Below are 25,238 nucleotides of genomic sequence, written 5' to 3'. Positions count from 1 at the left end.
TATCTCAGCAGACTCAACTCAGCATGGACGTCATCCTGTTGTATCACATACACCTGTAGTGTTTACCTCTTACGGCATCAAATTCAAAATGTCTGTTTTTACCACAGACAGGAGGCCAGTACATGTGACAAACAATGCCTGGTTACAATATAGGTATTTTGTTTGTGCATATATGAACAATAAGCATTGTATAGTATACACACATAGTCTAGGATCTGTTTTCTTTTAATGCCTTGCCTGTATCAAATTCAAAATGAGCTTTTTCCTGCTAATTTGTATTTCAGTATGTGTCTTTGTATTATTTTCAAATTGATATATGTTTCCTGGGCCGAAGTAGCCTGTCTTTGTGATGGTACGGGGGAAGAAAAAAATTAGATGACATGCATTAAGGGCCTCTTTACATGGGGTACACAAGAGCAAGTTGAGCTGCCAAGCATCCCTTTGCATTCTGTTAATAAGCAGATCTGTTATTTTTTTCTTTGGACCTATGTGGTGCTTTTTCTCCTTCTTTTTCTTTTTACTCTATGACACTTACAACAGATACCTTAAACTGTTCGGTCGCAGGTTAGTAATTAAATAAACTCAGTAGCCTATGAAATAGCATAATTTAATGATACCCTGTCAAGCTACAACAGAGTTGTTCTTAGTCGTTCATTTATCACATTGTTACTTTTACTCTTGTATTGCTACTTACGACTAAAAGGTGTGATAACTTCTCACTGAGGACCTCTCCACATGCGTGGACGTGCCTCTGGCGCCTCCCAGTGGTCAGATAGCGGTAGTACAGAGGAAGGTCGCGCAGCAGACAGCCGGTAGGCGGAGAGGTCACCACCGTGTTCACTGGAGGATCTCAGACAGACAGCTGTTCTCCATCCATGCCACAACAACAGACGGTTCCAAGACATTTAAAAACGCAATGAATGGACCAGTCGTGCCGGTGATCCCCTGTTAACATTTCTGAAAATGCCCTATGTGTGTCGGTGTGTGCTAGAAGATGGCGGAGTCGGATGGTGGCGATTTTGCCTCGAAAAATTCTCAGAGCAGGTGAGTGAGCCGGGGCTGACGTCGTTGTGCGTCTACTGTTTTCCACTGTTTCCACGGTGTCTCCGTGTTGGTAGTCTCCACGGCCTGTGGACAAGGACCGAGTACACGGTGGTTGCTCGCGGCGCCGTGACTTATATTCAGGAAACACCGAGGCATTGTTCAGGCCTCCAGGCACCGGGACGGCCGCTTCTTTTTAGTACTGTCATGAAGCACAGCTTGCGGCGCTTAAAATGATTAAAACAGTGTTACTGTCATACTTTTCCTTAACCCCTATAATAAACTGCCTGAATGCATTTTAAACAGGGTTCCTAAGCCTTAATGTTTCCTAATTTGCCTAATTTCTTTCCTTGTTGTTATCGCTTAACACTTCTAACATCATCAGTTCAAAACCACATGACTAAGGTTGACTTTCTGAGTCTTATTCTTGTATAAATTGAAGTTACTTTTACTTTTAATCAATTTTAGGACAAGACACAACAGGTGAAGCAGATTTTTAAAGCAAAATTTGATTAGTATCACCATAAAAGTTCCCCAGTTGAAAACTTATATTTGGATACTTCTTTATATAGAAAGTTTTTTTTTTTTTACATCTTAGCTATGCAAATGAGATGTAAACTAATAAAATATTCATTTCCAAAGCAGAAAACTAAACATTGGATCATTTAGTTTTAGCTTGGTATAGTCAAAATACTAACAGACAGTGTTTTTGTCTCCTTTTTTTTTTCATTGCTGCACAAATCGGCATAAAAAAGGAATCTATGTAACCGTTAATACGATTTTATACAAATGGGATCCAAACAAACATAAAGTATAGACAGCAATCAAACTTTTAATCGGGTAGAATATAATTTATACTAAAGTGAAGATTACTGAGTGAAATACTCAAGTCTTTACAGTCACTAACTTTTCTTTCACCATATCACAAATCTTTTTAAATGTCTTGGTAATACATGCAAACAAAGTCGAACATATCTCAGTATGTGGTGATTATGCGTAACTGTTCATTAGATAAACTGTAGGAAGATAAACAGTTATTCTTTCCTCTTAACATACATGAAGACATGAAACATTTTTAGATCGCTTCCCTTTAGTTGTTACGTGGTTTTGAGGGTTTTTCTGCAAAAATTCAGACCAATCTCTTGTGCATTATCAAGAAAACAGCCTGAAGTGAAACAATATGTGGTTAACAAGCAAAATAATGTCTAGAATTAATTGGGCATTTTTTAAAATTAGTTTAAAGAAAACACAGATCTACATCAAGATACTTTTTAGCTTCAGTTGTGAGAACGTTTCGAGTTGTTAATTCAGGCCTTTTTTTTCCAACTTGGTATTAAATGTGATACAAACGTGATGCGTTTTGGATATTTGCAGTCTGCCAGTTTTGGCAGATGTGATTTTTATATGTTTTACTTTTGGGGGGTCTGGTTGACGCTTGACATTGAAGCGGTTACCGTCCAGTTGTTCCACACATCTGGTGTTATTTACTCTTCAGGCTATTATGTCTGTTTCCACCTCAGATGTCGGTAGTGCTTTTTAAGTTTTAACCCTCAATGCGAAGACTCAATCTTTTTTTTGTACCACCAAGTGGTGTTTTTGCTAAGATGTTGTTCTTACAGACAACTAAATTTGTGTGCATCAGTTAAGTGTCAAAGAAGATTTATAACTTCATTTTTAACAGTGATTGTGTCCCTGATGAGTGTACAGACACATTCCCAGTAATGCCAAGGCCCTGTACACTGCAAAATGCATTTCCCCCTGGCTGAGTGATAAATTAAATTAAATTTCCATCAGGGTTTCAACATATCTCCACATTAGTGGCCTATAGAGCACAATTACCAGCAGGTACTTGCTTCTAGATTTAACTGAACAATATCTTAAGTTCAGCAGAGATTAAAGGCAGGAGAATATTTGTACATTTTAATTGAAAAAGTGGAACTATGTCTAGAGTCACTGATTGTGACAAGGCCTTTTTCTCTTTCCAGTATGGCTAACAAGAACAGCACCCTGCGCTGTACTTTCTCAGCCCCGAGCCACAGTGCCACGCTCCTCCAGGGCTTGTCGGTTTTGCGGGCTCAGGGTCAACTGCTTGACGTTGTGCTGGCCGTCAATGAGGAGCGCTTTCAGGTCCATAAAGCAGTGCTGGCCGCCTGTAGTGATTATTTCAGGTCAGTTTGGACTTTACATGCATTTTTAATTGGAAACACTTAGCTAATGTTCTTATCCAGGGCAATGGAGTGAATAAATAATACATTTACAAAGCATGTTTTTGCTGTTTTGTAATACACTTTTAATTGTACACTGGGGTAAACACAAATTAGGTAGCTGAATGAAAGGATGGCATGAAAGTACAGCCAAATTTGCCACTTTTTAAAAAAATTTTATTATTATTTTGTCCTCGACACTGCACCTAACATTTGCAACAATCTAGGAATAAGACAGCTTTTCGTCCTTCTAGTATTGTTCTGGTTTAGTCATGAAATTTAATTTCTAAATCCATGCTTTTACTTCGTAAGAGGTGCAATATTCAAATAACTTGAAGTTAACTTGCATGCTCCTTGTGTTTCAGAGCTATGTTTACTGGAGGCATGAGGGAGTCAAACCAAGATCGCATTGAGCTGAAGGGTTTGTCTGCCCGAGGGCTGAAACACATCATCGACTTTGCCTACAGTTCAGAAGTCACTTTAGACCTGGACTGTATTCAAGATGTCCTCGGGGCTGCTGTGTTTCTCCAGATGGCTCCTGTCATTGAGCTCTGTGAGGAGTTCCTTAAGTCGGCGATGAGCGTGGAGACCTGCCTTCACATCGGGCAGATGGCGACCACTTTCAGCTTGTCTTCCCTTAAAGAGTCAGTGGATGCCTTCACCTTTCGTCACTTCCTCCAGATCGCAGGGGAGGAGGACTTTCTGCACATTCCCATGGAGCGCCTCATCTTCTTCCTTCAGAGCAACAAACTGAAGAACTGTAGTGAGATCGACCTCTTCCACGCTGCCATCAGGTGGCTCCAATACGATGAGTCCCGCCGAGCTCAAGCCAGCAGTGTCCTCTGCCATGTGCGCTTCCCGCTCATGCGCTCCTCAGAGTTGGTGGACAGTGTTCAGACGGTGGATATCATGGTGGAGGACGTGCTGTGCCGCCAGTATCTCCTTGAGGCCTTCAATTACCAGATCCTTCCCTTCCGACAGCATGAAATGCAGTCCGCGCGGACTCTCATTCGCTCTGACGTCATGTCTCTCATCACCTTTGGCGGGACTCCGTACACTGACAATGACCGCACAGTGAGCTCAAAGGTATTTTATCTCCCTGACGCTGCCTCCCGCCAGTTCAAAGAGCTGACTGAGATGGAGATGGGGTGCAGCCACGCTTGTGTTGCCGTACTCGATAACTTTGTGTATGTTGTCGGTGGACAGCACTTGCAGTACCGCAGTGGGGAGGGGGCGGTTGACAGCTGTTTCCGCTACGATCCGCATCTGAACCAGTGGCTGCGCATCCAGTCCATGCACGAGGCCCGGATCCAGTTTCAGCTCAACGTGCTTCAGGGACAGCTTTACGCCACGGGTGGCCGAAATCGATCTGGCAGTCTGTCTTCTGTCGAGTGCTACTGCCCAAAGAAAAATGAGTGGTCTTCGGTGGAACAATTAAAACGCAGGATTTGGGGACATGCTGGCACTCACTGTGGAGACAAGCTGTACATCTCAGGGGGTTACGGTGTCTCAGTAGACGACAAGAAAACGCTTCACTGCTACAACCCAGTATCAGACCAGTGGGACTTCAAAGCCCCCATGAATGAACCCAGGGTGCTTCATGCCATGATCAATACCCGTGACCGTGTTTATGCGCTGGGTGGTCGTATGGACCATGTGGACCGTTGTTTTGACGTGATGGCAGTAGAGTATTACATTCCAGAGAACGACCAGTGGACCACCGTCAGTCCTATGAGAGCAGGGCAGTCCGAGGCGGGCTGCTGCTTGCTGGACGGGAAAATCTACATCGTAGGAGGTTACAACTGGCACCTGAATAATGTCACCAGCATCGTTCAGGTGTACAACACCGAGACAGATGAGTGGGAAAGGGATTTGCACTTCCCAGAATCCTTTGCAGGCATTGCTTGCACACTGATTATACTTCCACAAAACACCACACAACGCTAAGCTTCTGACCTTTGACTGTGAAGATTTTATTCCACGTGCTTCGTCTGCCGACCATTGATCCCTCTCAAGGTGTGAACATCACGTATGAGTGTGTGTACGTGTGTTAATTTGGGAGAATGACCGGAAAAGCTACGAAGCCTAACTACTCAGAATTGTGTGTTTCTCGCCTTCTTTTGAGAAACACGCGTTTATCCAACAGACTGACACTCATTAACACTTTTTATATGAAAACTCTTTTGAGTCTTTATTTTGAATCATTTAATTAAAACTATGAAAGCTGACCTATGAAAGATCAGAGTGATCTCATGTATGTAGTGAACCAGACGTTATGATCTTTGTACACCTGTCTGTGGGGAAAAGGTAAGGTCAGGGCAAGTCAAGAGGAAATGTACGCTTTTAGAGTTCTCTTCCAGAGTAGCATTGCCTAATTTATAGCACTTTCTATTACAATTATTAATAACTGTTAAGTCTGTAAAAGTGTTTCAGTTACCATTCAAGGGCATAAGTTACAGATGGCACAAATAGATTTTTATATAATCAGAGTGGCTTTCACTTACAGACAGAACGTTAGACATTTTGATTGTAAAGTCGTGATATTTTTTTCCTTTTATCTCTTTAGGATTTTATTATCAAAACAAACTTGATCTTTCTCTTATTGTGTGCGTTGCAGCTTCGACAAACCGCATATCAGAAATGATTGCACAGAAATGAGTGTTGGATGTGTTACAGTTTTGAATCAGTAATCTAAGCTGTTAGATATTTTTTAAACTAAAAATGCGATTCCTGAGCTGAAAGTCACACTGTTTTCAATTTCTTTCTTTAATTTCTTAATTTACATGAAAAAACATGGCAGACCTCTTTATGGCAGCTACATAAATAACCGATGCGTGTATCTATAACCGTGTTAGTGTGCGTTTGTCATGGAAAGCGGATTTCTTTCAAAAGTTGTTTGCTTTAAAGCTCACAAATCCCTACTTAAACACAACGAAAGTATCCATTTTTTGGTGCACTTTTTAAAGTGATTTTTATCAGCTATTTAATGTCAGTATAAACAATGAAAATAAAGCACTTTTTGTGTTTTCCTTTTGAGCGTGCCCACTGTAAAACTGTCTTCTGTCTGCCTCAGTGTGTCTTGTTCTAACTGTACCTGTGAAAGCACACTATATTGTTGAAGTTCAATACAAGGAAAACTGCTGGAGTTGAAGGGGAATGTACACGTTTGTGTAGCTTTATGTGTATATTAAAGATTTATCATGTTTTAAAAAATACTTTTATGTTTTTATTATGCTGGGATGATACATTTGTATGAGCTGAGCCTACTGAAGTACGAATCCATACTCTCCCTCACACACTTGCAGGGAAAAACCATCCATTTTATGCACCCACCTAATCAAATTCAGGGTGGTGGGGCAGGAAAAATCAATCTGCAGTTTCTAACCGACACTGATGAGACTTCTTTCATTCATTTTTTGACAAATCACTTGTTTTTCATTAGATTTAAAAATGTTTTTGACTTCTATATTTTTGTGGGCCGCTTGTGTTGCAAATCCAGGCGTTGTCTTTGAACAGTCTCTTAGTTTCATGTATAAACAGAAAAACAGTTTGCGTTAACATTCTCTGATGGAAATGGGAATTAGTCATTGTTTTTGAAGTCCCTACAATAATATATATATATATAAAAGAGGAGAATTTGATTAGTGCACCAGTTGTTTTCCAAAAGGGATTACTAAATATCTAAGGGTGTTTTTCATCTTACATATTATTTTCTCTTGACCAGGGTCACATGAATTTTGCAACTATTATTTTCGAAACTGTATAAGGATTGACCTACTTTGCTGCAACTGATGTGAAGCTGAAATCAAATCACTGGGTTATTTTGAATCCAGTCCAGTCAAAATTGGATCCAGTCAATCAATTTTTTTGCTGCTGGTATTTTTTTCTGGTTGTTAATTCTATTTCAATTCAATTTCCATGTTTATTTATTTATGCTGCTATTCATAGCAAGCATCTAGGGCGCACAATTCCCCCTGTGGTGAATCTTATTTTTATCTGAAACTCACCCTGCCTCAAACTCTGGCAACAGTTGAAGCAGAAAGCAACAACATCAGTAGACACGTCAGCTCTGCGTAATGACGACACCAGAAGGCCCTGGCGCGGTGCGTAGCGTAACATTCCATTGAGAAGAAGAGGGAAAGATGGCGTCCTCTAATAATCCTCGCAAATTTAGCGAAAAAATCGCTTTGCATAATCAAAAACAGGCTGAAGAGACAGCTGCGTTTGAAGAAGTGATGAAAGACTTGAACATCACCAGAGCTGCACGGGTAAGACCTCCACACCCCGGCTGTTCACAGTTTGTTGCACCGCTGTGTGGCAGTTAACGAACACTGCGGAGATAAAAATTTAACGATGGGTTGCGAAATGGCTTAAGTTCATGTTGACATGCTTAGCTGCAACAGCGCAGCAACACCATCTGATGTTACCATGGTTGTTGAAGCACGCTAGCATTTTTCAACTTGCAACTTGCGTGTAGCGTTAATTAGCCTAGCTAGCCCGCTGCTGGGTCTGTTATGAACGTGCACCTGCTCTCTGTCTGTGTCTGGTTTGAGCAGCAACTGCTCACATTTATCTCGCTAACGGACACTAAAAACCACAGCTTCGTTGCATGTCAGGACAGTTGGTAGCTAGAAACTAAATTGGAGCAGTACTGATGGGGATCTCTTAGAAGAGCTAAGGCAGCCTTAGCTAGCCAATCAGATGTTAACCAGCCTCACCAGCTGTGGGTTTCCCCCCCGCCCCCGGTCAACTATCCACTATTTACATTGAGTAATTTTACCTCTGTGGCACATTTACTGATATTTTAAGCAACAGTTAATCTGGTATAAAATAAAGTCCACTGTAACCCAATAGCTCACATTTCCCTGCTTTTAGAGCTCCATTTTAATTTGTAGTTAGTTATTCCACATGCATTATTGTTGATGATTTAAGAAGTTTTGATCATGTCATGCCTCAAATGTTTAATGTGCTACAGCAGTTGTTAACACTTGATCTGAAATGACTAGTCCTGATACACTATAATTAAAGGTGATTATTAATGATTTAAGACTGTTTACTTTGGCACAACATATCCAACATGAGGATTTGGAGCTTTGATCGAACAGCGATTGTGATATTGAATATTGATATTTACAGTAACACAGCAACTTTCACCTGATGACTTCAGAAGCTTTTTTTTTTTTTAAATAGAAAATCATCGAATAAGGATTGGAGTGATTTTGTAGAGGGGTACTTTTTAGACTTGTTGTTTAGGACAAACCATCCTTTCTTGAACTGAATAGCGACTTTAATCTGAACCAAAGGGACCGTCATTATTTCGCCCTTCCCCTTCCCCTGAGGTAGGCTGCTCTGGAGAGCCATGTGCAGAATGGCTTAGAAAAGTGGTGCCTACAGTCAGAGGATGGCTCTTTCACTGAGGGAGGGCAGCACTGGCCAGCAGAAAGGCCAGGGGGTATCCACTGTGAGCAGCAGACACTTCACTTAATTTCTCTTAGCCCCAAGTGTGACTTTAAAGTAACTATGTTAAATCTAACAGGAAGCTCCATGACCTGGCTTGTTAGATTAATGTTTTGGCTCACCTCTCTGGGCAGTTGTTTCTTTTTCCAATCAAATTTTTCTTTTTAGCACCCCCCCACCAGATTCGCCCTTGTTTTGCCATAACCCACTCAACGCCAGCATATCGCACGCTTAAGACAAATCCTGTAAATTGTAAAAGCTGCATATCCAAGAACAGTTAAGTTGGTGTAAATGATTTAAGATCAGAAAGTCTCTCTTATACATGAACTGTGCCAACTGCTGTTTGCATGGTGCTGCAAATATGTTGTAAGGTGACTTTAATTGAGTACGGAGCATCCTGAGGTGTGAGTGTTGCACTTTGCAGTGATGATGCTGAATAAATTTCTCGGGCAGCCCTATAAACTGACCGTGGCTAAGATGGATAAGGATATTTTTAAAAACAAGGGTTTATCTCCTCTGTTTTGTTTGAAAAAAATGAATCATGCCAATACAGCACCACTTACAAAAAATTGCCATTCATTTATAAATGTAAAACTCAACCAGAGCAGCACAATACCAAGATGACTGCTAACTTTTCATAATTTTTGCCTTTTTGTGGTCAAAACTACTATAAGTGACCATCCAAAGGAACTTTTACTGTCATACACACATTAAATTTTTTCCAACTGAATGAAGCGTTCAAGAGTTATGATGATTTACATCAAGTTAACAACACCCCAAATGTTTGTTAGCCAACCATGTGCACATTATACATGATATGTCAGTTGGGATTAACCAGATGTGACCTGTACCAAGTTTGTTGAAGATGGGATGATGCACGTAGAATAAGGAGTTGACAGAGAATGATGAAAACAGTCCTATCTGAAATATCAAATAAATGAAAAAAAGCTTTAAAGCAGCTTATTTTGATCATTTGAAAGATACATTTATTTGATTTTCTTTCTCGGAAAATATGCTATCACGTGCTTACAGGACTTTCTGATGATTAATCAGCCAATGACTCATCTAATAGTTTCGGCTCTGTTGACCACAGAATAAGGGTTATGTTTACGCCTGGAAATATTTGAACTAATTGCAGGAAATGATGCGCACTTATGTTGAATAAGCGTGTGCTTAAGCTTTACTGTTACTTACTGCAGAAAGGTGAAAAAATACTGCGTTTTATGGTCTTTGCTTGATTTTTTTTCATGTTCCATCCATCACATTCCCTTTGATCATCATTTATCTGACTGCATTTTTTAAAAATTTTTACTGGTATACAGCAGCATCACAGTGTTTATAATTACATACATGACTTTGAGACTGATTTTTGTGTTTCGACATGTGCTAATGTAATAGCCAGGTGTTACATGAGAAGTCTGACTGTAATTACACAAGATCAGATGTCATTCTCATCTGCTGATTAGATTTTATTTATTATTTTATTTCCTTTATATGTGTTGTCTGCCCCTCCATTACTCATCACAGAGAAGCCACCATGTTACATCTGTCAGTTAATGGAATGATTAATATTGCATATCACCACTGTAGATTTGCATGGATCATTCATTTTTAGCCTTATTTTCCTGTTTTTTTTCTTTTTCTTCTTCTGTGACTCGAATCAATCATTCACTCATGCTTTCATGCAATTTTACTTTGCACAGTTGCAGTTACAGAAGACCCAGTATTTGCAACTAGGGCAGAATCGTGGACAGTACTATGGAGGCTCACTGCCCAATGTCAATCAGATTGGAAATGGCAACATTGACCTGCCTTTTCAGGTGAGCCCTTAGCCTCTATCGGTTGGTGATTTAATTATTTGTTATAGATCAGTGTACCCTTGTCAGCTGTTGGCGAATTATGGACACACGTAGGTTGCAGTTGTCTGAAGTATTGGTGAAGAATTGGTTCAAAACAGACAATCCCTTATAAACCTCTCTAAGAGAGTCTACAAGCTTTTGTTTAGCTGTGACAGCAGGACAATGTTTAGAAATTACCTGCTGGTCAAAGCTGCACACTCCAGCAGGTTTTATCATGACTCTAGAGTGAAAGGAGAGGAGGTGTTTTACAAGTTCTTTCCTAGCTCTGCAATTTGGTTCCAAAATTTTTAAAGTACACCATTGCTTTTCATGGCTTTCCATCTTTAAATACATTTGCCAACTCAAGCATCAGTACGGGGGGACCCATGGCTTGACTCATTTTGAAAAGAGCACATTTGCACCATTTATCCTCAAACAAAGTTTTGCTCTGTAAGTGAGTGTTTCTTTTCTGGCCTCATTCACCTGGTGTGTTTACTCTAGAACTCTGTACTGGATACCAGCCGGACAACCAGGCACCATGGGCTGGTGGAGCGCGTTTACCGTGACCGGAACCGCATCACATCTCCTCACCGCCGGCCGCTTTCTGTTGACAAACACGGTCGCCAAATATCCTTTCCGTTGAAGAGTGTGATGAACAGGATGTTTTGGCTTTGGTCGGGTTTTAGTGTGAAGTCCTGCTTTGAGTTTGCTGTAGTCTTAGCACCAGATTAATGATCAACTATGTTGTCAAGTAATCATAAAGCGAGATCGCTCAACTCTGAATGAATTTCCAACAGACATTGAGCAATGAGTGAGTGAACTGCTTGTTTCAGGGCACCTACTAACAGTGTGGTATTGTGTGTTTTATGCTGCCCTTCACAGGATTAATCATCCAGATATAATCCAGCATTAGATCACAATTAATCCAAGTACTTGTACTCCAATATCACTTGTGTGGGGTTATTTATCATATTTCAAGTTTTAGGCTGGATCAGCTGAGAGAGATGAAAATATAGATTATCTCAGATCTATTTTTTAATCTGCCCAACCTTATTACCCTTGACTGGAGTCACATTGACAGCTGTCCTTACAGCTCAGTTTACCTCTCCCCACCGCCAGACACTAGCTGGAGAAGGTAAGCCACCTCCCTTTGTTCACTTGCCAAGATTACAAGGGTAGGGCACACAACCACACGCGTCTCGCTTACAAAAATGAAAACAAGTCCACGTCTTTGGGCAGACTTGTAAACCCAGCCGACCACAAAGACGCCACATACCGGACAGCTTGATTACAAATGACGTTCAGTGTCAGGAGTGTGATCTTTGATGGATGTGCTGTAGAGCTGGCACTCTGCCAGTGTTTGGATTTGGCAGGAATTTTGCTGACATCTCATCTCTCTAACACACACAGGACAAATTCAGACTCTGCTTTACACCAGAGCGCCATGAATCCGAAGCCTCAGGAGATGTTTTCAGGGGGATCACAGGAGCTGCAGCCTAAACGAGGTAAAGGAGTGTTGAGTTACAAAGACACAGAGCTGCTTTTATTTATTAATGTGCGGTGCTCTAATCCAATCAGCAAACCTCAAGTGGCATAAAAGGGTTGATGTGTCATAGAGGTAGATCTAGACCTTTAGTGAAATATTTATGGAGTAAATGGATACCAATCTCCAGAGAAGTGCCTCAACATGCAGGTACTATACTCAGGTAGAGACAAAACATCATGAATGGAACTGATATAGGATGTCCTGGAGAGCACGATCTATAACTAACTGATTATCCATTGATTATGTCTTTCTATGTGTAAGGTTCATATATAGTGAAAGCAAGATTAGCTGGCATCCTTTCAGTCTGTCTGGTGGTCACCTTGCTATTTTTAGACTTAAGAATCTAGTGCATGGCAGCACTATATCTGCATGACTGTCTAAGATATTGATGACTCATTTCTTTCAGTAATGTGTGTATTTATAAAAGCAAGCAACCGTGTTTTGTATTTCACTAATTAGTGCTGCTGCTAACGGTACCCGGAACGGAGAATTCAGAGTCAAATGCAGACGAGGAGGCACAGAAACAGTTGTGGGATGACAAGAAGGTACTAATGGGACAGTAATGGACTACAAAGTGTACACTTACGATGCACAATTTGCAGCTCATGTTTACATTTTCTTCTTAGGATGACGCATCAAAACACAATACATGCGATGTCCCAGGAATCAAGTGAGTTTCCTTAGTTTGTTTCATTATTCTTTCAAATGAAACACCACCGGAGAATAGCAACCTGTCAGCCACACCACCCAAAAAAAGTCACAATACAGGTTGGTTGGAGGTGTTCAGGGAAGGCACATTGTTCTCTGTTACTGTAGTAACTAAAGTGGTTGAATATCCAAACAAAAGGCTAAGAACCTTTTTCTGAGTTGGCCTGGATTGCTGGATCCAGACACCTTGTTGCATTTTATGGAGGATGTTGTATCAGACTGATATTGGACATTCGCCACAAGTTTTTCTTTGTTTTCTTTGAGGGTTAGATTATATTTTTCAGTTCCTTTTCATCGCCACTGAAATAAGGCCATGTTAAGGTTTTAGTTATCTGTGGGTCAAGTTACCAAAACTCAGAAATATCTTACAGTTCTTTTTTTTCTTTTTCATTCATCTGTTAAAGCTTTTCATGTATGTTGATGCTGTAAAAAGTCATGGATTGTGTTTTATTTATTTATTTTTATTTAGTATATTTCCATCACCGGACCAGGAATTGAACCCGGCTGTGCTCCCAGCAGCACACAACACTGGTGGGTCGCTTCCTGATCTAACTAACATCCAGTTCCCTCCTCCACTGTCCACTCCACTGGACCCTGAGGACACCGTGTCCTTTCCCTCCCTGAGCTCAGCCAACAGCACGGGCAGCCTGACCACCAACCTCACCCACCTGGGCATCAGTGCTGCCAGCCACGGTGAGACGCACCATTTCATCTTCATTTGGTGGAGGAAGTAAATTAAACAAAGCAAAGCGAAAGCATGCTGTGTTCTGTCATCTAGAGATACACTGTATTGGATTTTTGCTAGTAATGGATTTTTTCATTTTAAAGCTACATCATTGTTGATCCCAGCTATCAACTCTTGATATATTTTACTTTAAAAAGCATAACACAAAAATATTTCAAAGGAGTTGTGTTTGTTTCTGACACAAAGCTCAAAAGTATGTCAACAATATCCTCAAAATTGTAGCTGTAGTGCAATTTCATACTCTCCTATCACCTCCTCTAGTGTAAGCACATGCAGTGTTGGCATGAGTGTCGAGTCTGGATCAGTAAGCTGCTGGCGGCCTTTCATAGTTTCTGATTGCTCATCCTTTCTGAACTGAACAAGTTTGGCCCTGCAACACCAATTACTCACTGCCTCTCATATTGGAATACCTTGTCTGACTCACCGGATGTCGTTCTCTGCTGTCAGCTCACCACCTGGTTGTTAATTTCGAGCTACATTCTCCTCCCTGTCCGCTTCCTGCTTTTTGCCATCTTCAATATCCCATTTGCTACTGAAGACAACTTCAGGTTGGATTTGATTGGCTCATGCAACAATGGAAGCCTATCTGGAAAGTTTTGTGAATGGTTGTGAAGATGTAGAAAAAATACGTTGATGACATTTATCATCATACAGGAATTTTCTTGTATGTTTAACCACTGTATCCAGCAGAACAAATTCTCCCTCAGCACTACTGCACAGGTGCACCGTTGCTGCATTCTCTGCTTACCGTAGCTCCACAAGAGACTATTTGGGTTGGTTTAAAGAAATAAAAACAAGTCAAAGTCACTTTAATAAGGTCGCACAACCAGATCATTCTCCACTGCCAACACTGCCCTTTGTCAAAGCAAGACTACTGTGTCAAAGTTGTCAAATATTGTTTGTCACATTGATGTCATTTTACTGTCAGACCATTTTTTTTGTACCCCAGATGTTTGCGATTTCAGGTTTAGTTTATGTTGCACATTATATATATATAAAAGAATTAGCTACCCTTCGAGCATCTTCTGTTTATAACTCAGTTAATCTGTGTTTGTCAGGGTTAGGGTTTGCTGATTCTTTCCCTTTGCTCCACATCTAAGTTTAGTTTGACTTAAAGAAAGAAACCATTCATGTCTTCATCTGTATTTTCTCTTCAGGGATCCCCACCTCCTCTCAGCCTACCATGACTGTAACGGCACAGCGCCGGCAGCCACCCGTGGTTCCACTTACTCTCACCTCTGACCTCCACCTCCAACAGTCCCCACAGCAGCTCTCACCCACCCTCTCCTCACCCGTAAACATTACACAGGTGAGGACTGAAGTGTCACAGCTGATTTTTAAAAAAAAAAAATTTCTATTTATTTATTTTTCCATTTCCCGTAACTGAAGTAGCCATTGGATATTATTGACATGTATCTCATTAGTTTGCATCCATCTTTCTGTAGGCTGTGCCAACTGAATCACTAACCCTGGAACAACAGCTTTCCCAGTACCCTTTGTTCAACCAGTTGACAGCTCAGGCCCAGGCTCAGCTCATCAGTGACCTCCAGAAGCAGCAGGCCCTCTCTCAAGGCATCCAGCTCATCACTCTGCCAACTCTGGCCTCCTCTGGTACAGCCACTGCAAGCAGTCCCTCCCCAGACAGCCAGACCACCGCCAGCATGAGCATCAGCTCGGTATGAAACAATCATTACGCTTTGGAAGTGGAAGCAGAGTCATTAGCTTGATAAAAATGACTGGGATCATTTTGCATATTGTTCATTTTGCAACTTTGTTGTTCAGAAAATTCCTCCGCTCCATAGCAGTTAATTTCTGCACATCCCTTTTACTACTTTCATGGCAGAAATTTTCCTAGTGGTATGATCTTGATTGATATTTCTCTAGCCCAGTAAAGCAAATTGGCCTTTTCTCTGATTGTTTGGTTATTGTAATGGGAAATACGCCAGTAATGATTCTCTATAACTCAACATCCATTCATACCATTGAATTTGAATAAGAATAGATAAACTGGCCAGCCACAAAGTTTTCCCACTGTCTGTGGAGGTAGTTGGTAGCTGGTAGTATTTCCCTCTACTCATTGTTTTATATGATCCTTCAAAATTTGTGTGTGACAGGCATGAAGCTTAGTGCTAGCTAACCCTCTTCCCTCCAACAGTACCGCAATCAGACTGGCTCACCAGCCACTCAGTCTCCAACCTCCCCAGTCTCCAATCAAGGCTTCTCCCCCGGAGGCTCGCCTCAAGTAAGGGCCCACCCACCGAGCTAGCTGCTGTCTGGGGAAGGGCTTTGCTCCTGGGGGAAGGCTAATTCTAGATAGTCAGGCTGCTTTTCATTCTCTGTAGCAGTTAACCACTCATGGTGTCAGCAGCTGCATAACTCATTTCTTCATCACCACTATCACTTTTCACTGTGTGCATGACAACATGTTGATGGTTTGTTGATGGAGGCCCTGACTATTACTTGGCTTTAAAAAGTTAGCTATTAAGCCTCAAGTCTTCAGTGTGTACCACAAAACTCTAATCTAGTGTGGTCACAGTGTTTGCTCCTTGTATGAGGACAAATAGACCATTAATTAAATGTTTTACCATGATTAAAGCAAACCATTTACTTTAAAACTTATTTCTACGAATTGTTAGTGCCCTTTTGCCTTTTACATTCAGAAGACCTCACTTATTTGTACAATAGCAGTTTAACAGTTTGTGTATAACACAAGAGTTTGCTCCTCTTAAAATCTGCTTTTTGCATTCTAACAAACACATGTGACTCTGCCTCAGAGCTTCATTTGGTTTTCAGCAGAAGAGGTAAACGCCACTGCATGCGTTCTGATAATCAACGCTGAAAAAGAAGAAAATGCTCAGTGTTAAAGCTTTTTTTTTTAAAAAGACAGTGTAGCATTTTGAATTCAGCGTTGTTTCGTTCTTCTTCACCGCCTGAATGACACATTTTTGCGTTACAGTCATCAGTGGATAAGTGTCACGGTGTGACATCAGTATTTTTTGTTAGCTCATTCTCCCTTTCCTTTACAGGATAGACAAAAAAAGTTCTCAAATTATTGTAAACTGGTCACATAAAACCACTAAAGGCCACTTACTTCACAGGAAAGCACTTCTCGCCAAACACAATGCTGGACTTTCATAGATTAGCCACCAGTGATGTATCATTGGTAAAGAGGCTGTTGGAAACAGTGAAAGAGGGACTCCATCACTTCAAAAAAGCCATTCACACAGTGTTGACTATGTTCAGTGGTGCTTTTCTCATTGCAAGAATATTATGAAGGGAAATTCCAGCGCTTATCACCCCTGGGTGTTATTGTGATTTATTTATTTATTTTTATTTTTTGTGTCCATTTAAACCTTCTCAGTCATGCCAACTTTTTATTCGCCACTCCTGTTATCAACATTTCCTGCCGGAGACTTTGTTTACATCACAAAGGTGGTGAGTTGTGTGTCATCATGATCCATAAATATCAGAATAACACCCACGTAGAAATATCCAGGTTTCCCTTTAATAAGCAGATTTCATCATGAACAGGGCTGCCCTGGTCCACATACATCTCATCTTCAACCCAAACCTCACGTTCACACCTCTTTTCCATTTGTTATTTGAGTTCTTTATTTTTCGTGTGCATTCAATTTTAAAATTTGTCCATCTGCTCTCCTCTTTTGTTTCTGAAAAATGACAGCCCTAGTCATGAACTGTATGCTTTTCTTCACCGCTCTACCAGACATTTGTGTGATTTGGTGTTTTGCTTGTGTTTTTTGTTACTCCATCGCTGAAATGTTTGCTTGTGGACCTGGATAACCTTCCTCTCTGCTAATTTTGTGTGCATTGCAGCCACTTTCAGGCCTGTTGTTTTGAAATGTGTTGCATGTCTCTCTTCCCCCAGCACATCCCTGTGGTGGGCAGTATATTTGGCGACTCCTTTTATGATCAGCAGCTGGCGTCGAGGCAGACCAACGCTCTCTCTCACCAGGTGACTGAGCACACAAGCGAGCAGCTGACAGCAATGTTTTTCTCAAATATTTTCTCTAACGCTACTGTACAATTCTGTGCCTTCAGCTCGAGCAGTTCAACATGATTGAAAGCCCCATTAGCTCCTCCAGCCTTTACAACCAGTGTTCCACCCTCAACTACACACAGGCAGCCATGATGGGCCTCACTGGAAGCAGCCTGCAGGACACGCAGCAGCTCAGTTACAGTAACCATGGCAACATCCCCAACATCATCCTTACAGGTACATACTCTACCACTAGATGTGCTTTCACCTCATTACACTCTTGCTGCACATCTGGTGTGATCCTCATTGGAGCTGGGAGGCAAACATTCAAGAGAATTGTGCAGCGACTGTCTACAAAACATTAAACAGACACTCACTTTTAAGTGAAAGTTGGATATACTCCAATTTCTATTCACTTGGATTTGGTTTGTACAAACAGCTCTGTGCATCTGATATTTAGGGCCCCTTGTTTTGAGTTTTTAAGTGTGAGCGAGTCCTGTTGAAGTTCTGAGAGCAGTTTAGTTCTGAGAATCACCAGGTCGGACTTTGAAAATATTTGGTGCCATACAATGACAACGAGCTGCCTGCATATTCTATGATTTCTGAAAGTCATAAAAAAAAAAGGTAATGCCAGCTCGGCTTTTACAACATGGTCGAATGTACTGAATTCTGTCTACATTTCAGTCTCTCAAATGCTGCAGATAGCCCCACTACAGCTCATCCTCTTAGTTTATGCATCTCGCTGTTGTCTCCTTCATGACTATTTCATGCTTTAAGTTCATTCTCAGGGAAGCATTTGTGGGTAAACAAGCAAACTAGTTTTACCACAAAAGCCGGGCCTTAAAGATGGTGATACGTGAACTAATCAGCGTTCCTTTCTTTCCTTTATCTCAAAAACTATAATTCTTTCATGCCGAATTGAATTGAGCGATGACGGCTTGATATGTGTAAGGATGCAGCAATGCTGGGCTGAGACACCTCAGTTTGGCATGTGTGAGTTATGAGGAGGACATCTTTTTTTCACCTATAAGACGCAATGCAGAAGTACTGCTTGAGGTTTAGCTTGAGTCTGTGGAATGCTCTCACTTTGTGCCAAGCCCGCCTGTGTTCCTCACATGTCACGTTTCTCAGTCACAGGTGAGTCTCCGCCGAGCCTCTCGAAAGAGCTGACCAACTCTCTGGCAGGTGTTGGTGATGTCAGCTTTGACGCAGACTCTCAGTTTCCTCTGGACGAGTTGAAGATTGACCCACTGACGCTGGACGGTCTTCACATGCTCAATGACCCTGACATGGTGCTCGCTGACCCCGCCACCGAGGACACATTCAGGATGGACAGGCTGTAAAGTAACTTGCTGACTTTGGCCTGAAACAAAGAGTTTAAAAAAAAAAACTAAAAAAAAACCCCCAAAAAACTAACTTGTTAATGAAGAGAAATAAAGGGCAGGATGAAACCTCTCCCTCGTTGCATGGCCGTCCAGCTGTCCAACCTCGCCCGCGACTTCGTGAAGCCCTTTGAAACGATGCACCACCAAAAGACAACGGGGAAAAAGACATCCAGTGGCTGGTCGGGGAACGGGCTCGCCGTAGTTTTGAATGAGATTGGTCGCTCAGCGCTTACGCTAGCCTACTGCGTTTACAGTGTACATTACATGCCACATATATTCCAAAAAAACACACCTTTGACTTGTTATCTCTTTTCATATCCACTTTTTGTTTTGTTGATGCTTGAAGCAGGAAGCTGCTGAGCTACAATGCACCTGTTTTAAAAAAAGAAAAACAAAAGAAAAGAAACTGCCTGTTTTCTCATCACCCTGCAGTGAAAAGAACAGGTTATCCCATCATAGCATAACGGCTTTCTATTTCACACTCAAAGCTTTATTTTTGACAACCAAATGTTATTTTCATCTTGTACTATTTGTTTTTATGCTTCATGTATTTATACATTTTATTTATTTGGTTTTAGATTTTATATTCCATTTCATGAATTTGATGCCTAATTGTTGTCTGTAGGCATAGTGTAAAATTGCACTGATGTAATTTGTGTCTATTTATTGATTACTAACATATTTATATCTGTGTTTGTTAAGCTACTCGGTTAATGAAGGAGTGCAAAACCTCCCCATAGTTGCTCTTTGGTGTTAGATGTGCCATTTTTTTGGACATTGATGTGCTGCAGCCCAACAGTCAAATCCAAATATTACAGTTTTTAGCGCCACTTCAGAAAAAGCTGCGTGCTCCAGAAATGGATTGGCTTTAAGCCACTGGGATTACCATTTTCTGAGAAAATCATCAGGTATTTCTATTTAACCAGAACGCAAGAAAAATGCAACAAAATTGATTTATAGCCAGTGAAAAGCCAATAGACATACATATATATATATAGATCTATATATAGCTATATAGATATATACATGTATTTAGAATGAACTCCTTTCAAATGAAGGAAGGAGTCTGTTTTTAAACCATAGAACACTAAAATCTTAATCCTTTTAAGTCGTCACTGTGAAATCACCTGATTTTGCCTTACAGTAACAAGCTACTGTTCAACTTAAGTGTCTGATGTGACAACGTATTTTCGTAACTTATTGTAACATTTTCTTGTATTTGAGAGGAACTTTTGGTCAGTGATATCTGTGGTTATGTTGTGTAAGGTTTGACAAATCAATGTACTGTATTTTGTAGCGGTACACTTTATAGCCAAATTGTTGTTTGTTTTTTTTGTTTTTTTTAAAAGTGGGGCAAGAAAAAAAAAACTTGAAGAAAAAATCATGGAGGCTTTAAAGTATTTTAGAAAGAGTGCAATTATGGGGAGGCTTTTTGCTCCTTGACAGGGAATCTCTAACAAAAACGCAACTGACCTTTGACACATCAGTTCTATAAATGAATGATTGATGAAGGGACAGTATCATTGCCTCCAATGATTGTTTTTATGGTGCAAAATTGAGATTTTATGTGAGAGTTTATGAAAAAAGGATATTTTTTATTGAACGTCTATAATCCTCCATTTGGATGAGGTACATAACGACTAGCTGAAGATTCTTTTAAAGAAGGAAGTATTGATATATTAAATGTTGTGTGCAGTGTTTCAACAGCACTAAGATGTCCCCTGTTACATTTAGTCTTATAAGCGACGCAAATGGCCATAAAAACACAATCTGGGAATTACTAGTCCTAACTTAACCGTCACTGATGCAATCTTTTCAACCTAAAACTGTTTACACCCTCACGACTGTTGCCAAAATGTGTCCAACTTGAGAACTGACATAATTAGCAGTGACTTTGCATTCGGTGCCAAAAAGTCTGCCTCAGCCTTTTGTCAGAGTTTCCCTGAGAGGCTTGTTTAGGTGTGTGGGATCATTTTTGGTATATTGCAATGTTTGTGTGCACACGTGCTAATATTTTTAAGCGCTGATGGGAAGACTGTCTAAACACCCCCACTCCCCTCCCCTCCCCTTACCTCCAAAAAATGAAAGGAATCACGTTTGGTTTACCTCTACAGTTGGACAGTTTGTTTCACTTGAAGTGTTCATTGGCTTCTGTAAAGCTCCATCAGCGGTTTTTGTTTGCCTTTAACACACCTGTGATTCCTATGCAAATGAGACCACTAAGAAAGAAAGAAAAAATAGACACTTAAAGGAAGAATCCAACACTTTCCCCAAGCTCAGCTGGGTTCATTCATATCACGAGAGGTGTTTTTACTGCTTTGACCTCTTCAGAAAGGTCCCCTCACATGGGATCTAGAGACATATGATCAGCTTGAGCTGCTTTAATGGTTTCAGATATTGGTACAGGTCAATTTTCCAAAAACTCCAACTCCAAAAAAAATCTGAAAAATGGTACGTTGTGACAACATGAAGAGATTATCTTTGACATTTTGAAGGGCTCCATAAATAGGTGTTGACTAGGTCTTTAGCAGATAATGATGCAGATTGATGGTGTAGATCTTTTGTAGAAAAATGTGAATGAGATGGGAATGAGATGAGTGCAGGAAATTGAGTGTTGCGGTGGCGATATGACAATCAGCGAGTGAAATCGTACCCTGAATTATTGAATAAAGAAAACGCCATCAATCCCAGTTTACTTTGACATTTGAGCTCTTCTCTTTTTTTGAAGTAGTCACCCTGCCTTTCATTTTCTAAGTATTCCTTTCCACATTTATTTTCAGTTAATTTATGTATTTGTTGCTGTTTAACATTGGAGCAGAACTGCTGCTTTAGATGGACATCTTTTCTGTCTCATCTTAAAGGAACAGATTTCAGACTGCTGATGTTTTAGATCAGTGATGCATAAACCACCTAGAACAAAAAGAAGAAGAAGAGACTCAGTATTGTAAGACTTTTTTTTAACCAGATATTTTGGTAAATGATGGATTTTTCCTTTAAGTGTCTGAAATAAATGTCTACGTATTTCATGTTTCCAAAGGGTGGCATACCTAAAGTAAAAAAAATAGCATTGTTTTCAGACTTGATTTGCTTATTTGCTTTCTTTCATCCTGCTGAAGCTCAGTCATTCACACTGACTTTGTACATACTATAGTTGAAACAAAATGCATGACTAAACTGACAGTCTGAACCTCTAAATGAAGGCCTTCTTTAGCTTTTCAGGTTTGATTTGTGTAACATAACGCTATCACAACGTCTAAAGGGATGCATGTATGGGTTTTTCCTGTGCAACACTGAACTCCTGTAAAGTGACGCTGTTACCTCCATCTCTGTACAATGCTACTTCACGAATGATAAACGAATGTAATTTCTGTGACAGTGTCCTAGTTTTAGCCTCTTGCCAAATGAGTGGATGTTTGGAGTATTTGGTCAGGCCAGGACTCTTCTCTCTCTGCTCCTCAGTCGCCCCCCCCCCCAGAATCAGACTGTTGCTTGTTCCGCTCTCTTCCTACTGTAGCATCGCTCTGCATACGATTGCAAACGGTCAATACTAAAAGACCCTGCAGTCGATCCGGCCCCTCCTTATCGTCAGCACAAACTGTTGGCTTTCTTGACATAATGGAAGGTCCTGTCTTGTAAAGGTTGCATTTGTTTGCATTTGTGGACTTCTAAAGATTCTGCGTAATGCAGTCAACTGCATGACATGATGGACACATTGAGCAGATTCTTATCCCATGTTATGTACAGGACTTTGATCTTGCTATGCTGAAGTGGAGTGTGTTTTAAGACAGATATGTTTTTGTTGTTGTTACCGATCATGTCAGGTTCTGGGCTGGGTAAAATGTACTGTTTTTGTTGTGTTTTTTATTTTTTTCTCTCTGTTTTTGTGCAATGTTTAGTCCACTAGTTGCTTCGCACTTTATTTGTGACCCCCTTGCTTTTGAGCAGGGACAGTCCTGCCCGATGTGAATGCTGACTGTTTTACACCAGAGATATTTTAATGTAAAAGAAAAGATGAATTCTCTATTTTCCTTTGTAAGCTATACTTTGGCTTGTCCTTTTTTTAACTGTTAAGATCTTAGGGGATGCAAAATTAGAAAGGGCTTACTCCAGTGCAGCTTGCGCTCCAGTGTTGGAAAGGAACAGAGGGGGTCACGCCCATGTTCCCACATCCTTTGTTCCCCAGTTCTATATGGCACCTAAAGGGTCCCTGTATGTCCTCCGATGTGTGGAATGTGGAAAAACAGGTTCCCCACCTCTGTATTCTGTTCACATGAGGTGTTCAAAACTCGTCAAAGGGGATATTCCAGCATGATCTCTTGCTTATAAAGGGCACTTAAGACACATTTTGCACGTCATTTCACATTTAAACTTTTTGCATGTCTTTTTATGTTGTTAAGATAACACAGAAAAAGGTTTGCATTCGGGCAGAGTGTGCTGTGGAATGACTCTAAAACAAAAGATACCTACATGACATGGTGTGGGACGTTATCACTGCTTTTTCTCATGAGACCAGGCTGAGTTTTTGTTTCCCTGAGCTGGTTGGGGGTTAGAGTCTCTTCTGTTAAATATGGAAATGGATATTTTGAAATATTCTTAGTGGGACTGAGTCCACTTTCTCCCAGACACGATACATCTAATATGTGTAAATAGAATATCGAACTGGGGAACTTGGGATGTTGGAAATGTAGATGTGCTACTGAACAGCTCAGAATGTATTGATTTTTTATTTTTTTGGCCCAAACCCCACATAAAAATCTTGCAGTGACATATTGGCCTTAGCTGTTCCCTGCAACCTCAAAAATACTGAAATGAAGCAGTTTGTATCTTTAACTACACATACTGCCACTAACAGTACTGTATGACGCTGTAACAGTCTCACTTCACAAAAGTAGCTGAAACCCTGAAATGCAGGTTACTCATATTATTCAACTACTCTTCCCCAGATGCCTAAAATCTGCAGATGGGATGGAACATATTTGGTGTTTAAGCATGTTGTACTGGAGACACTTGTCTACATCTCTGGTCTGCATTCTCAGTGAAGAGTGTGGCGGGCAGTCGATGACTCCGCCATTGTCACCCATTTGCTAAGAGCAAATGTAACACTGGGAAATCACTTGATGTCAGATTAGGCAGCTAATAGAACCTCTCCTCAAAGTTAGGAAATAAAAAGGCAAGATCTGTGCATCAGAGTCCAGGTTGCATGTCTTTGCCTGACTGAGTATTGAAGTGTGAAAGGCAAACTTGAGCTGGTGGTCCATTTTCCAAACTTGAGATGCACAGATCATCTAGTAAACATAGTAGTTTGGACTCTTCTGCTTTTATCACTCTGAGACACCAATTATCTTCTTGCACTCCTTGTGTTGTGCTAAGAAGTGGTGAAGCTGGAATGTTTCTCAAGCCGAAAAGTGAGTTTGAAGATGTGTCCTCAGTTCTGGAAGAGCGAGAGTTGCTGCTCCGTCTGTACTGCAGAAAGTTTTAGGTGTCCATAACACGTCCCTTTAATAGTGTAGGGTTTTCTAAATGACTACATTTCATGGAAACTTGTAAAAGGCTCTGGACATGCACAGTTTAAGTTCCACTTGAAGCTTATAGTGAGAAAAGCATTATATCACTGTTGTCCTGTAAGTCGTAGTAACAGACCTGTAGTTATTTATTTGTTGCCATGTGATTCTCTTTATGTGACCATTTGTTTATAAGATGAAAGAAAACTGTCAATTAAATTGATTGTGGAAGACAGATTTTCCTCTGCACATAGTCTTGATTTGCAGAAAATGCTGATTTAAAAAAGTTGTCCGTTATCATTTTACATCGCAGCGTGTTGCTGTGGACATGCATGATGTTTCGATCCTGTTGTATATTGTCTTTGCTATCGTTTCTATTTTGTAATCTGTATTTCCAAATGCAAATTTAAAAGATTATTTTGGATATGTGCATGCTTGTGAAATGTTCAGAATGTTGATTTCCACTAAAAATGTTTGAGTTTGAAAAAAAAAAGAACAAAAAAAACAACTCATGTCTGTTACTTAAAGTCAGATGTTTAGCCTCGTGTGGAGCATAATTCATACATGACGTGCAAAGGTTTAGGCACCCCTGGTCATTATTATTTAAATTTTTTACTTCTATCGTAGAGTTTTGAAATAAGGCCTACGTTTTTTAAACACTTGCTGTGGCCAGCTTGAATGTAAGATACGCTTGTCCTTTGAGGTGTATCCATAGATATTAGATAATGTTTAGGTTTGGAGGTTGTTAAGACCAATACTTCAACTTCACCTTCTTGAATTAAACCGTTGTGGATCTTGGGGTGTGTTTAGGATCAG

The 25,238-nt window shown here is 40.5% G+C and overlaps 2 protein-coding genes across 3 annotated transcripts; both read left to right on the top strand.

The window, feature by feature from the left end:
• The first annotated feature begins 796 nt into the window (after window positions 1–796).
• On the top strand, window positions 797–6,458 carry klhl26 (kelch-like family member 26). 2 transcript variants are annotated; one of them, XM_072389282.1, is made up of 3 exons: window positions 797–1,044; window positions 3,027–3,209; window positions 3,611–6,458. In XM_072389282.1, the coding sequence occupies exons 1-3, from the start codon at window positions 995–997 to the stop codon at window positions 5,190–5,192; spliced, it is 1,815 nt and encodes a 604-aa protein (XP_072245383.1). In that variant the 5' UTR covers window positions 797–994; the 3' UTR covers window positions 5,193–6,458. The 2 variants fall into 2 exon arrangements, with proteins under 2 accessions (XP_072245383.1, XP_072245384.1); XM_072389283.1 differs by lacking the exon at window positions 3,027–3,209.
• Window positions 6,459–7,359: 901 nt separating this feature from the next.
• Window positions 7,360–22,288, top strand: crtc1b (CREB regulated transcription coactivator 1b). Its single transcript, XM_072389281.1, has 14 exons — window positions 7,360–7,513; window positions 10,406–10,522; window positions 11,042–11,167; window positions 11,614–11,675; window positions 11,951–12,045; window positions 12,546–12,631; window positions 12,713–12,756; window positions 13,264–13,487; window positions 14,697–14,848; window positions 14,985–15,215; window positions 15,695–15,781; window positions 17,426–17,512; window positions 17,599–17,773; window positions 18,668–22,288. Exons 1-14 carry the CDS (start codon window positions 7,388–7,390, stop codon window positions 18,877–18,879), a joined length of 1,824 nt encoding a protein of 607 aa, XP_072245382.1. The 5' UTR covers window positions 7,360–7,387; the 3' UTR covers window positions 18,880–22,288.
• The last annotated feature ends 2,950 nt before the right edge of the window (window positions 22,289–25,238 follow it).

The sequence above is a fragment of the Leuresthes tenuis genome, unplaced genomic scaffold, assembly GCF_036924035.1.
Source record: "Leuresthes tenuis unplaced genomic scaffold, fLeuTen1.0.hap1 SCAF_7, whole genome shotgun sequence".
NCBI lineage: Eukaryota > Metazoa > Chordata > Actinopteri > Atheriniformes > Atherinopsidae > Leuresthes > Leuresthes tenuis.
The sequence above is the reverse complement of the archived record's forward strand: the minus strand, read 5'-3'. Positions and strand labels throughout refer to the sequence as shown.